Genomic DNA, 12668 nt, shown 5'->3' on the forward strand with positions numbered 1-12668 from the left:
CCTTAAAATGTCCTTGTTTGTTTGTTTCTTATAGAAAGAAGCAGCTTTGAGTTGGAGCTTGATATTGGAAAAAAGAGATGAAAAATACCAGTTGGATTAGAAAGAACTGGCTTCTTGTAGCTGGGGTTTCTTTCATAGGTGTTCATCTTGGAACATACTTGCTACAAAGGACTGCAAAACATTCTGTAAAATCTCAGTCTGGAGTCAAGCAAAAGAGTAGTGAAGACTGATTTTAAAATAAATATGTGAAATTACTAGTACACTGTTAAATCATTACTTGTTGGTTACTTTCTTAAACAAGGAACTATTATATCGCCACAATACTCATTTTTAGATTGTGTTACTGAAGGATGATTTTTCAGTGTTAAAAACCATCTTCACAAATTAAAACCTGAAACAAGATGTCTCGTTTAGAAGCTAAAAAACCATCGTTGTGTGAAAGTGAACCACTGACAAGTGAGAGGGTCAGGGCCACACTGTCTGTCTTGAAAGGAATCATAACATCATGCTATGGCCCTTCAGGCCGGTTGAAACAGTTGCACAATGGCCTTGGAGGCTATGTGTGCACAACTTCACAGTCATCGGCCCTACTTGCTCACCTTTCTGTCACCCATCCCATTCTAAAGATCCTGACAACCGCTATGCAGAATCACGTGTCATGCTTTAGTGACTGTGGCTTATTCACAGCCATTCTTTGCTGCAACTTGATTGAAAATGTTCTGAGAATAGGCTTGCCACCCACCACTGTCATCAAGTTAAATAAACATCTTTTGAGCCTCTCCACTAATTACTTGAAATCTGAGTTCTGTGGCTGTCGGATCCCAGTCAACTTTAGTAATACAGAGATGCTTCTTTGCTTGGTACGTAGCATATTAACAAGTAAGCCTGCCTGTATGCTCACCCACAAGGAAGTAGACCATGTCAGTGCTTTGATCCTAAAATCCTTTTTACTTACAATTCCAGAAAATGTTCAAGACCGTGTCATTTTAGGGAAAAGTATAATTGTGCCTCTAAAAGGTCAGAGAGTTATAGATTCTACTGTACTACCTGGAATCCTTATTGAAATATCAGATGTTCAGTTGATGAAGATGTTACCTACCAAAAACTCAGATTCCCTCAAGGTGGCACTCTTTTGTGCATCTTTATCTGGAGACCTTACTGGTACTGGAGAAGGGAGTATGGTGGTCACTTACGGAGTTTCTCTTGAAAATGCAGCCCTGGACCAGTTGCTTAACCTCGGAAATCAGCTGGTTAATGACCATGTAGATCTTGTCATGTGCCAAAAAGTTGTACATCCATCTTTGAAACAGTTTCTCAGTACACATCATGTTATCGTTATTGACAGACTTGGAGCGGCTCTTATGGAACCCCTGAGTAAAGTGACAGGTAAAAAGTATTCTTGACTTTTGCCCCTTATACTTAATAAATCACACTGGGTTTGTTGTTGTTTTTCTTTTTAGCAGATACTCTTGGTGTGTGCTACATCTTGAAAAAGTTTAGAAATTTCCAACTTCATAGCAAACGAGTTATTCCTGACATCAAAGGTTGTCCCTCTGTTCACTTACTAAAAACTGAATGGCTCATTATTTTCCATGCATTTTTCAGTCGCAAAATGTGCTGCAGAAACTGCCATAGCCTAAAATGTAATCCCTACATATTGTACATTGAGAATCTACATATTGATCATTGAGAAGTCTGACATCCTCATAATCCTTAAAATCTTTCACACTTCAAACAAAATTCTTCTACTTGAGTTTTTCAAAACTCTGAATCCATATGTTCAGAAGGTTATTTTGCAGCTGTAATATCCTATTATCTTTGCTTTTCTATAACTGCAGTGAGCAACACTACTTAGGACAAGGTACTGAGTAGTTCCTAAGGTGAGCTAGTATTATGTTCTAGCTTTAAATCTTGAAAACTGGAACCATCTTTTATTTTCAGCAGTTAAAACCGTCCAGGTCACAATAGGTGATCTGAAATGTTAATATTGACAGTAGTCTATTAATATATAGAATTATAACAGATTAGAAAATCACCCTATTTCACAAATTCAGCACATGAAAAGCAAGATTAAGGTTTATATCCTATTAGAACCAAAGAGAGATATCATACTGGAGAGCTGATCTGAGTCACTTCAGTTTCCCTTTAATTATATTGACATCCTGTCTCAGAGATGATCATTTCATTCTCATCACCTACATTTATTAAATGGTAGAATTAAGCCATTTTTGGAACTCACTATTTTTAGTCTTTTTGTAAGTAATGAGAACAGATTCCTATGTATGCAAAGTGTGAATTGTCTCTGGATTGTTGCCCTACTTTAGTGAGACTCAAATGATCATCAAAGTGGAAATTATTAGTAAGGGAAGTAGATTTTTTGAAATTCATCATTGGCGTGGGTCAGACTCATCTTTAAACATTTACTAGCTTTTCATCAGTCAGTTGATTCCCAAGTGATAAGCATTGTATATTATAAATTAACTAATTTTAAAAATATAAAATATTTTCCCATACAGATGTATAAATGTGGTACACCTAGTTGAGCACACACATTGCAGTGCGCAAGGACTCAGGTTCAAGTCCCTGGTCCCCACCTGCAGGGGGAAAGCTTTGCAAGTGGTGAAGTAGTGTTGCAGGTGTCTCTGCCTCTCTCTCTATCACCCCCCCTTCCCTCTTGATTTCTGGCTGTTTCTAGCAAGCAAAATAAAGATTGTGTGTGTGTGTGTGTGTGTGTGTGTAAATGAAAAAAACTAATGTACAAATGGGAACAGATTTTGCATGCCAGTCAAATACTTATATATTTGAAATATTTATGTATTTTATATGTAACTACAGTGTAGATTTAATAGACAGAACTTTAGTATCAGATGATTAGAACAGAGACCTCTAGGGAAAAACAAAAAACAAGGTGACAGCAAATTACTATACCACACTCATGACTAAATAAACTTAGGATAAGCCAAGTTGAGGCCCATCTTCCTGTTTCCTGATGGGTTTTGTTGATGGTAGTTTTGTTTGTTTATTTCCCAGAGCCCTGCTCATCTCTGGCTTATCTGGTGGGACATTGAACCTAGGACCTCAGAGCTTCATGCATGAGAGTCTTTGCATAACCATTATGCTCACCTAATGTACTCTTTATTGATGATCTGGCATATATGGTGAACTTACTGTTCATGGGCAAGTGATATATTTGAGGTTTATTAAAGAGCATTTTTAACACTTGATTTATTTGGGTAGCCAGTGTGATCCCCATTTTGCTCTCATATGAGGAAACTTCCTCCAGAATTAAATGACACAAGTCTTGTTCAACATCCTATGGCTAAAAAGTCATAAAATTAGATCTTTTTTGGTACAGATTTCCAACACTTGAAATTAAATAGGATTTTGACTTTTTTTGTTGTTGTTAAGATCAGTTGAGTATTCTTACAGGTTTCATGTGTAAAGGATATTCAAAGTAGTGAGTTTTTCCGTCATTTCTAATTTTTTACACATTACTAAGCTGAAGGTTTATTTTTAGATATTGTGTTAATTCCATTTTTAAAAGCTATGTTAGGAAACTGATAGGAAGGAATGCATTGTTTATTTTCAGCTTCATTCTTAGGACTTTAAGGGATTTCTGTTATAAAAGTTTGGTTCTGGGCAGGGGTAGATAGCATAATGGTTATGCAAACAGACTGTAATGCCTGAGGCTTCAAAGTCTCAGGTTCAATCCCCTGCACCACCCTAAACCAGAGCTGATCAGTGCTCTGGTTAAAAAAAAAAAAAAAGTTCATTGCTTTTCTTACATAATCTAATTATATTTACAGAATTTTGGAAGTCTTGAAGCTGTATTAACCTCATTTATTCATATTTTGGCTAATCTTTATTATTTTGTATGTAAGAGGGAAGGCAAAATATTTAATTTATCAAAAACTCTTGCACAGCTCTTTTGAAAGCGTGTGTGTCTTAAAATGAAAATCATGCCTTAGAAAATAGCCTGTCCTGTACTTTATCAGATTAATAAGGCTCTGAATTTGGGGTCTCTGGTCCCTGGATGGACTTGCTTAATTTCTTTTTTTTATTTTATTTTTATTTTTTATTTTTCCCTTTTGTTGCCCTTGTTGGTTTTTATTGTTGTAGTTATTGATGTCGTTGTTGGATAGGACAGAGAGAAATGGAGAGAGGAGGGAAAGACAGAGAAAGGAAGAAAAAGATAGACACCTGCAGACCTACTTCACCACTTGTGAAAGGACTCCCCTGCAGGTGGGGAGCCAGGGCCTCGAATAGGGAGCCTTAGGCAGGTCCTTGCGCTTTGTGCCACCTGCACTTAACCAGCTGCACTACTGCCCAACTCCCCAACTTCCTGAATTTCTTTATTCCTAGAAAATTTATGCAAAACTTGGTGATTCTTTTGAGGGTGGAAAATAGCTTATAAAGATATTCAAAGACACCTGCTAGCAAAAAGAACCTCTCCTTTTTTATATATTTCATATTCTTCAGATCTTATCCTATATTATAGTTTAAGTTTTAGAAATTTTTATATTGGCTAGAAATATATTTTAAATGTACCGTGCCAATATATTTTGTGTTTTCTAAACTTTAAAAAATAGGAACACAGCCTATTGGCTCCCTGGACTCAGTCTCTCCTAGTAGTTACGGAAGTGTGAAAGATTTGTCCTCTGCAAGATTTGGCTCAAAACATTTTTTACATCTAATTACTTATGAATCAACTATCTGCAGCTTTCTTCTCTGCAACAGAAATGAGACTACTTGGGATGAACTGAAGGTAGGTAACAAATTTTGAATTCCATATCCAGGTACTTAGGCAGTTTAACTTTTTTTTTTCATATTGGTTGGTCAGCTATCTTTTTCTACATTATATAGAAAGCACATATCACAGAAATAACAGAGTTATTAAAATCTGAAGCTGACCTATTGAGTGGCAGTACAATAGGTTTGGCAGTACAATAGGTGTTGTCATTTATTCTTTCTAGTATTTACAAGTAATAGAAAAAAAGGTCCTTGACATGAAATTTTCTTATAGAATTGACTTAAATGTGTAGTATTTGATACGAATATGTGTGAATAATTCACATAGATAAAGGATTTCTCAACCATACCGATCATCTATCTCCTTAAATTGAATCTGTTGTCTACCAGCAATGACACATATAACTTTTATGTAATGGAAGTAATAACCTATGCTACTTGTCATAAGCTTGACAATTCACATGCTCAAGGATATCTCTTTGATGAATATTAAAGGGTTGTGTATTTTGTTTATCACTATTGAATTATTACTATTTCCATGGCAACCTGAAGTAAATCCTGTAACATTTATATATGTAATTTATATAGACAGAATTTTTTTTTTTTAGTAGAATAACTAGTAAACCTTACAGACCCAGCTATTTTGAGCTCATCTATTCGTGAATCTCGATTTGAGAAGCTAAGTGCATATAAAAGTAGATAACTGAGATACCAAGCAGTGGTAAAACCGGTGGAGCATACACAGTGACATGCATGAGAACCCATGTCTAAGCCACCATACCCCACCTCAAGGGGAAGCTTCACAAGTAGTGAAGCAAGTCTGTAGGGGTGTCTCTTTCTCTCCATTTCCTCCTCACCTCTCAATTTCTATCTGTCCTATCAAACTATAAAAAAAGAAAAGAAAAATGGCTGCCAGGAGCAGTGGATTTGTTGTGCAGGCACCAAGCGCCATCAATAACCCTGATAGCAAAAAAAGGAAAATGTTGATATCCATAAAGCTAAACAGGTGTCTATAAAGTTTTCCTGTAGTCTTGTCTTTATCGTTCCAAAATTGATAACATTACAACCCTAACAACACAGTTTTTGTTTGTTGTTGTTATGAAAATTAAGTTCTGAATCTGTTGACTATTGTCTTAGAGAATGGGTACATTCATCTGTGTATCTGATGTGAATGTCTAATCCTGATTTTTGTTTTTAGCTCACATGTCAAACTGCACTGCATGTCTTACAATTAACTATCAAGGAACCATGGGTTTTGCTAGGAGGTGGCTGTACTGAAACTCATTTGGCTGCATATATCAGACACAAGGTAAGTTAAATAGTCCTCAAATTATATGAATTCTCAGCAGCATTCATTTTATGAAGTAATGAGCCAAATCATAACACCCTGGAACCTTTAGTTCTTAATTTCTTGGTAATATATTCGTAAATTAAGTGTCATACTTGAGATCACTTGTGGAAAGTAACAGAAATATATCTTGTATCACAATTTTATTAGCTAAACTTTCTAGCAAACTATTATACTCTTGAGTATTGTTTAAATATATTCAATATTGAAACGAGTATTATGTTAATAGGAAGTTATCACAAATCTTGACTTCTGTGTTGCAATAATAATTGATGTTCAAAATATGATTTCGTTGAAACATTCTGACATATTAGGTCATGTTATAATTTTAAACTGATACTTATAGTTTGTGATAATTCTACTAAATAAATTATTAAGTAGAAAATTCCGTTTCCTGCCAATTGTGAGGTAAATGTATATTTTCATGAATTCTGATATTCTTTATTTGAAAATGGACACAAAAAGGTGTTGTTAAAATTCGGAGGCTCTTGCCGGGCGGGTCTAGCTTCACGGGCGGGTAACAGAGACGCGGAGACAACGGCTGGGCAGGGAAGCTGTATTTCTTTATTCAGGAACAACGATTCACAAACTAAGACAAACTAATCACCAAACAGAACTCGGCTGTCTCTTTGCGGCGGCGCAAGCACTCTTTCCTTTTCTCTGGAACTCGAACCTTCTCCCTTACTCTCGAACTCAGGAACTCTCGAACTCTCGTACTCGGGAACCCTCTGAAACTCTTCTACTGTGGAACTCTCTCTTACTCTGTAACTCTGCAACTCTCGAACTCAGGAACTCTTGTATTCTGTCACTCTCGAACTCAGGAACCCAGGAACTCTGTCTCTCTGGCACTCTCTCTTACTCTGTATCCCTGAAACTCTCGAACTCAGGAACTCAGGAACTCTGGCACTCTCGAACTCAGGAACCCTCTCTCTTACTCTCGAACTCTGGCACTCTTTTGTCTTTTCTAAAGAAATGCAGTTGATTCTTTGGTTAAGGGGAATGTTGTCAAGTGACTAAGAGGTTTGAAATGCCTTTTTTAGATGACTGATGTCAGTGAGAATATACATAACTAGCCATGTCTAATGCTGCTTCCTCAGAGAACTTAAAAATCTATTTGATAATTAAGTCAATTCATGAAAAGTGATGTTTAATTCAGGAAAATTTTCTTGTGTTCACCAATGGGTGAATGGAAGAAGAAAATTCAACACACATATAATTAAGATAAACTTGATTTTATCTGTTCTTGAATGTCAATTTGAAAAGCTAAATGTATAAAAATGTAGATATGAAACCAAGCATCTATCTGGTAAAAATAGTTTTCTGTAATATGATTATTTTAAAAAACCTTCTCATGTTACAATTCTAGCAACATAAGATATTAGTCATAAAAAAAAAAGAATCTTGGGAGGAAGGGTGGAATAGTACAATAGTTAATCAAAAGACTTATATGCCTGATGCTTTAAAATTCCAGGCTTAATCCCCTGCACCATTGTAAGCTAGAGCTGAGCCCTCTCTGGTCTGTCCCTCTCTGTGACTTTCTCTCTCTATCTCTCTCACTTTAAAAAAAAAAAAAAGGAATCTGGCCATTTGTGATAACATATGTGAATTTTATTTTATTCGTTTATTTATTTAACCAGAACACTGTTCAGCTCTGGGTTATAGTGGTGGTGGTGGAGATTTGAACCTGGGATTGTGAAGCCTCAGGCTGTTTACATAACCATTATGTTCTCTCCCCTCCACCCTACATATGTAAATCTTAAAGTCAACATGCTAAGTGAAATAATTCAGACAGAAAAAAAACAGCTCACTGATAACAAAAAACAGGTTGGTGATTGCAGAAAGTGGAAGTTAGAGGTAGTGTATAAAATAAGTAAAAAGTGTCAAGGATATAAACTTCTAGCTATAAGTAAATAAGAGATGAAATGTACATCATAGTGGCTATAGTCAACAATACTGTAGGTTGTTTATGAAAGTTAAGAGAATAAACTTGAAAAGTTTTTTATCATAAGAGAAAATATTTTGTGACTATGTAACATGGTGTCAGATATTAATCAGATTTATTATAATTGTCTTTACATATGCATATGCATATACACATATGTATACTGAATAACTGTATTATATGTTTGAAACTAACAATTATGTTGTATACCTGAAATAGGTTATAATTCCATAGGATGTATAAGATTATGTTATAAATAAAGCCAAATTAATGTCAAGCTACCAGTGCTGATTAGACAGTACTATATAGTCTGCAAATGGAGTTGAATGAACTTGAAAAAGTGTTTTATAGCGAGAAGACACATTGAGTAGGGTTTTGGAGAAACTTTGCAAAGTTAAAGATATTGGGATGAATGGGAAGGGAAATTGCAGTAGAAATGTTCTCATGTGGTTCATACCTCCTGGGTAAAAACATTCAAAAAGTGGTCACTTAGTTGGGACAGGGATTTTTAACTGTAACTTGGTTATTAATTTGTTAGCATGTTATTTTTCATTTCTATCATGAAATTTTGTGTGTAAACTTTAGGATGGTAGAACAGAAAAAAATCTACTGTAAAAGTATATACCTTTTCATTAATGAGAATACTCATTTTTTAAAACACTGATGTGAAAATTATTCATGCTTCTAAGTGAGTTTCTGTCTTGACAATATGTGTATTCTCATTTTAAATAAATCTTCCAACATTTTGCTGAGTATACGCATTTAGGTACTAACTTCTATTTGTATAAAAATCTGTGATGTGAGAGTTGGGCGGTAGTGCAGTGGGTTAAGCGCACGTGGCGCAAAGTTCAAGGACCGGCTTAAGTATCCCGGTTCGAGCCCCCGGCTTCCCACCTGCACAGGGGAGTCGCTTCACAGGCAGTGAGGCAGGTCTGCAGTCTATCTTTATCTCCCCCTCTCTGTCTTCCCCTCCTCTCTCCATTTCTCTCTGTCCTATCCAGCAGCGAAGACATCAGTAACAGCAATAACAACTACAAAAAAACAAGGCTGACAAAAGGGAATAAATAAAAAAAAAAAATCTGTGATGCATGCATTCATTGTATCTTGTCCTTTATAAATTAAGGAGGCATCACTGGGCATTCATTCAGAATTAGTTGATAATATGGTTTATTCTGATTCACATTAGTAACAATGAATAATATCAATAGTATATGTATGTTTACTATAACCAACTAGGTTAAGAGATTATAGCTAGTTCAGTTGGTTCATACATTTGTAAACCTCTAAGAGAATGAAAGTAAGTAGTAATTTTATGAATAAGAATTGTATCTTCTATTCTTATGTTTTTTAATATTAACCATTCAGTATGTATTTCCCATGGTTTTATTATTCCTTAGGCTTGTCGTGAGCCAGAAAGCATCCTCAAAGATGGATATTCTCAAACAGAACTTCAGCTAGTTGTTGGAGCATATTGCAGTGCACTGGAATCTCTTGCCGGCTCTTTAGAACATGATGGTGGTGATATTCTCACAGACATGAAATATGGACACTTTTGGTTAGCTCAGACAAATTCTCCCCCTTCTATTAACTGGCAAGATTTGCTTTCAAGATGTGGCTGTGGACTATACAGTAGCCAAGAAGAACTCAAATGGTCTTTCTTAAAGAGTACTCAGCATTCTTTTGTGCCACAAACCTGCCTTCCACAGGAAACTGTAATTTCAGCTAACAAGTTAATCTTGGACTGTTATACTGCTAAGCTTAGTGGACTACAAATGGCTGTGGAGACTGCTAATATGATTTTAGACCTTTCATATATCATTGAAGATCAAAATTAAGGAAAATGTTTATATTAGAGCATTTTTTTTCAGTGCCCAAAAAAATGTTGCCAACTATGAAAAACACAGACTGTACCTGTTCCTTCTCAAAGGCCTGCTCTGCATATTTATGCAGATAATTCATAAAATTATATTTACTCATTTAAGGGGGAAAAGTATGCTTCTTAACTAGAAATCTCATATAATATGAAACATTACAATTAAAAATGTAATTATCTTAGAAATTCTGAATGTACCTGGTAAACTACTACTGTCACTGTTAACATCTAGCATTATTCGAAGAACATACAAAACTAAAATTTTAATTCCCAAGCTGTGGTCTGGTTTGAGTGTACTTATGATAGATATTTTAATTAATATGTGTGAAGTTTAAAATTAAATTCCAAAGTATCACAGAGCACCTATATATATTGCCCAACCAAAAGAAGTCTTCAGATTGCAAAGTTTGGAAATAATCAGTTTTCTCAGTGTTTATTATTCAGTAGTTAGGTAGTTGATATACAACCTAATCTGCCATCAACTGCCATTTTATACCAGTTTGTTATTGTGAGTAAATAAATCACTGATTAAAAAAAAAGAAATGCATCTATATAGTTAACTAAGCTGAAAAAATTTTGTAAAGTCTTCACATTACATGGGAAGAATAACTAGTTTGTTTCATTCCATAATTTCTCAACTTTGGTACTTTTGGCATTCAGGACTATCTAAAGTCCTGAATTATAGGACTGAATATAGGACTATCCTGAATATAGGACAGTCCTGAATATAGGACTATCTAAAGTCCTATATTTGTTGTATGATGGATGTTCTATGCACTATAGGAAGTTTAAAAGCATTCTTGGCCAGCACGCACCAGTACCTTGACCTAGTGGTATCAGTTGAAAATGTCTCCAGACATTGCCAGATATTCCCCTGAAGAGTTGAGCTGTCTTTGGTTGACTTTTGTAGATAGAAAAAGTTAGAAAGTATACATTCTATCAAGACTTAGGAAAGCAGCTAGAAAAAATATTTTTCCCTCTAATTTATTTAATTGTGCAAAAACAAAGAAAGACAATCCCCACCAGCAGGGGGAAAGCTTCATGAGTCAAGAAGCAATGCCACAGGTGTCTCTTTCCCTCTCCAAATCTGAATTTCTCTATCTCTACTAATAAACAAAAATTTCTCTCTCTCTATTAATAAACAAAAATATAGTTTAAAAAAGGGGAACTAGAATGACTCCCAGTATCAAAGTATAGACAATGATGTCTCACCAAGGAATGTCACAAATAATGTAATTTGGTTTTAGACAAACACACAAAACAGAATGGTTGAAAAACAAGTAAGTATGGTGCTAAAATTCATGTGTTACAAAAAAGGAAAGGAAAAAATACAGAAGAGAATGAAGTCAGACAGTTTCTTAATACTAGTGTGGAATTTAGAGGACATGTATTAGAGTTTTCTGAAGATTTTATAAGAATCCAACAAGATTATCATTTTAGTAATCAGATGTTGGAATTTTGGCTACATGCAAAAAAAAAAACCTGAAGAATTAATGCATACTACAAGATTCTTTTAAATCAAATTACTTATTTGTTGTTATAAACACCTCATTCCTTAATTCTTGATTTGTTCTGTACTAAAGGATCTTTTCATGTAGACAGTTTAAATAAGCAATTAAAGCAAGATAGTTTTCATAGGCTGTTTAAATTACCTATCGGTGTTTTTTGTTACAGATATCTTTGAATTTGCTTTAGATTGTATAATCAAAACTCATTTACATGATGGAAATTTAAATGCCTCTGTAATATCCATTCTGGTCTGTATTCTTACCATGTTGAACTGTTCTTTGGGTAATTTTTAAATAAAGTTGATGTTTGCAGTCACATAAATTACATAGGTCAATATGTAATATGTGTAATAATCACTTTAATAATTAAAGACCCTGTCAAAACATTCTATTTAGGGTGTTTCTTTCTGATGATCTCGGAGAACTAGTCAATGAGACTAAATATCTTTTACATGACCCTATTACAGGTGTCTAATTAAATCTATATCTTTATTTGAAAAAAAAGACAAGTTTATTTGGGGTTTTTGTTGTTATCTTTATTTGATAGAGTCAGCCAGAAATCAAGAGGGAAGGAGAAGAAAGACACTTGTAGCCCTGCTTCACCTCTTGCAAAGCTATCCCCCTGTAGGTGGGAACCAGTGACTTGAACCAACCCTGGTCCTTGTGCATTGTGACATGTATGCTCAAACAGGTACACTAGCACCTGACCCCCCAAAAAAACAAGTTTAAACATCTGATATCTTGATACTTTTTTTTCCATTTAAGTGTTTCCATTCTGCAATACTAGTATAACTTAAATCTTAGAATTTTTTGCCAGTCTGCTAAAATATTTTAATTGAGTCACATATAAACCTAGTGTTAGTATTTTAAATGACAGCAGATTTATGTATTGTTAACCATAGAAACTCATGAAAAATTGGAATCACTTTATATGAAACAAGACTTAATAGAGAAATAATTAGTGAAGTAAAGTAGTGCAGTAAAGGCACCAGAATACTATCTATATAGAGAAAAAAAAGGCAATTTGGTGATTTCCTGTTAAGAACTCACATTAAGGAACTATTTATAATGGACGTTCTCAGAGATAAAGTAACTTAACAATATTGAATATTCACAATGATGTATTTATACAGTGTATTTGAGACCTGTAGTATTACTTCATTTGCATAAATGTATTTGAAACTATATTTGTAGACAATCATAGTCAATGGTAGTGGAGTTTTTTTTCTTTTTCTTTTTTGCTTCCAG

At 34.7% G+C, this 12668-nt stretch overlaps 1 protein-coding gene across 1 annotated transcript; it reads left to right on the top strand.

The window, feature by feature from the left end:
* Positions 1-399: 399 nt before the first annotated feature.
* On the top strand, positions 400-11811 carry MKKS (MKKS centrosomal shuttling protein). Its single transcript, XM_007524717.3, has 4 exons — positions 400-1386; positions 4590-4765; positions 5948-6058; positions 9437-11811. The coding sequence occupies exons 1-4, from the start codon at positions 402-404 to the stop codon at positions 9872-9874; spliced, it is 1710 nt and encodes a 569-aa protein (XP_007524779.1). The 5' UTR covers positions 400-401; the 3' UTR covers positions 9875-11811.
* The last annotated feature ends 857 nt before the right edge of the window (positions 11812-12668 follow it).

This window comes from Erinaceus europaeus, chromosome 1, assembly GCF_950295315.1.
Source record: "Erinaceus europaeus chromosome 1, mEriEur2.1, whole genome shotgun sequence".
NCBI lineage: Eukaryota > Metazoa > Chordata > Mammalia > Eulipotyphla > Erinaceidae > Erinaceus > Erinaceus europaeus.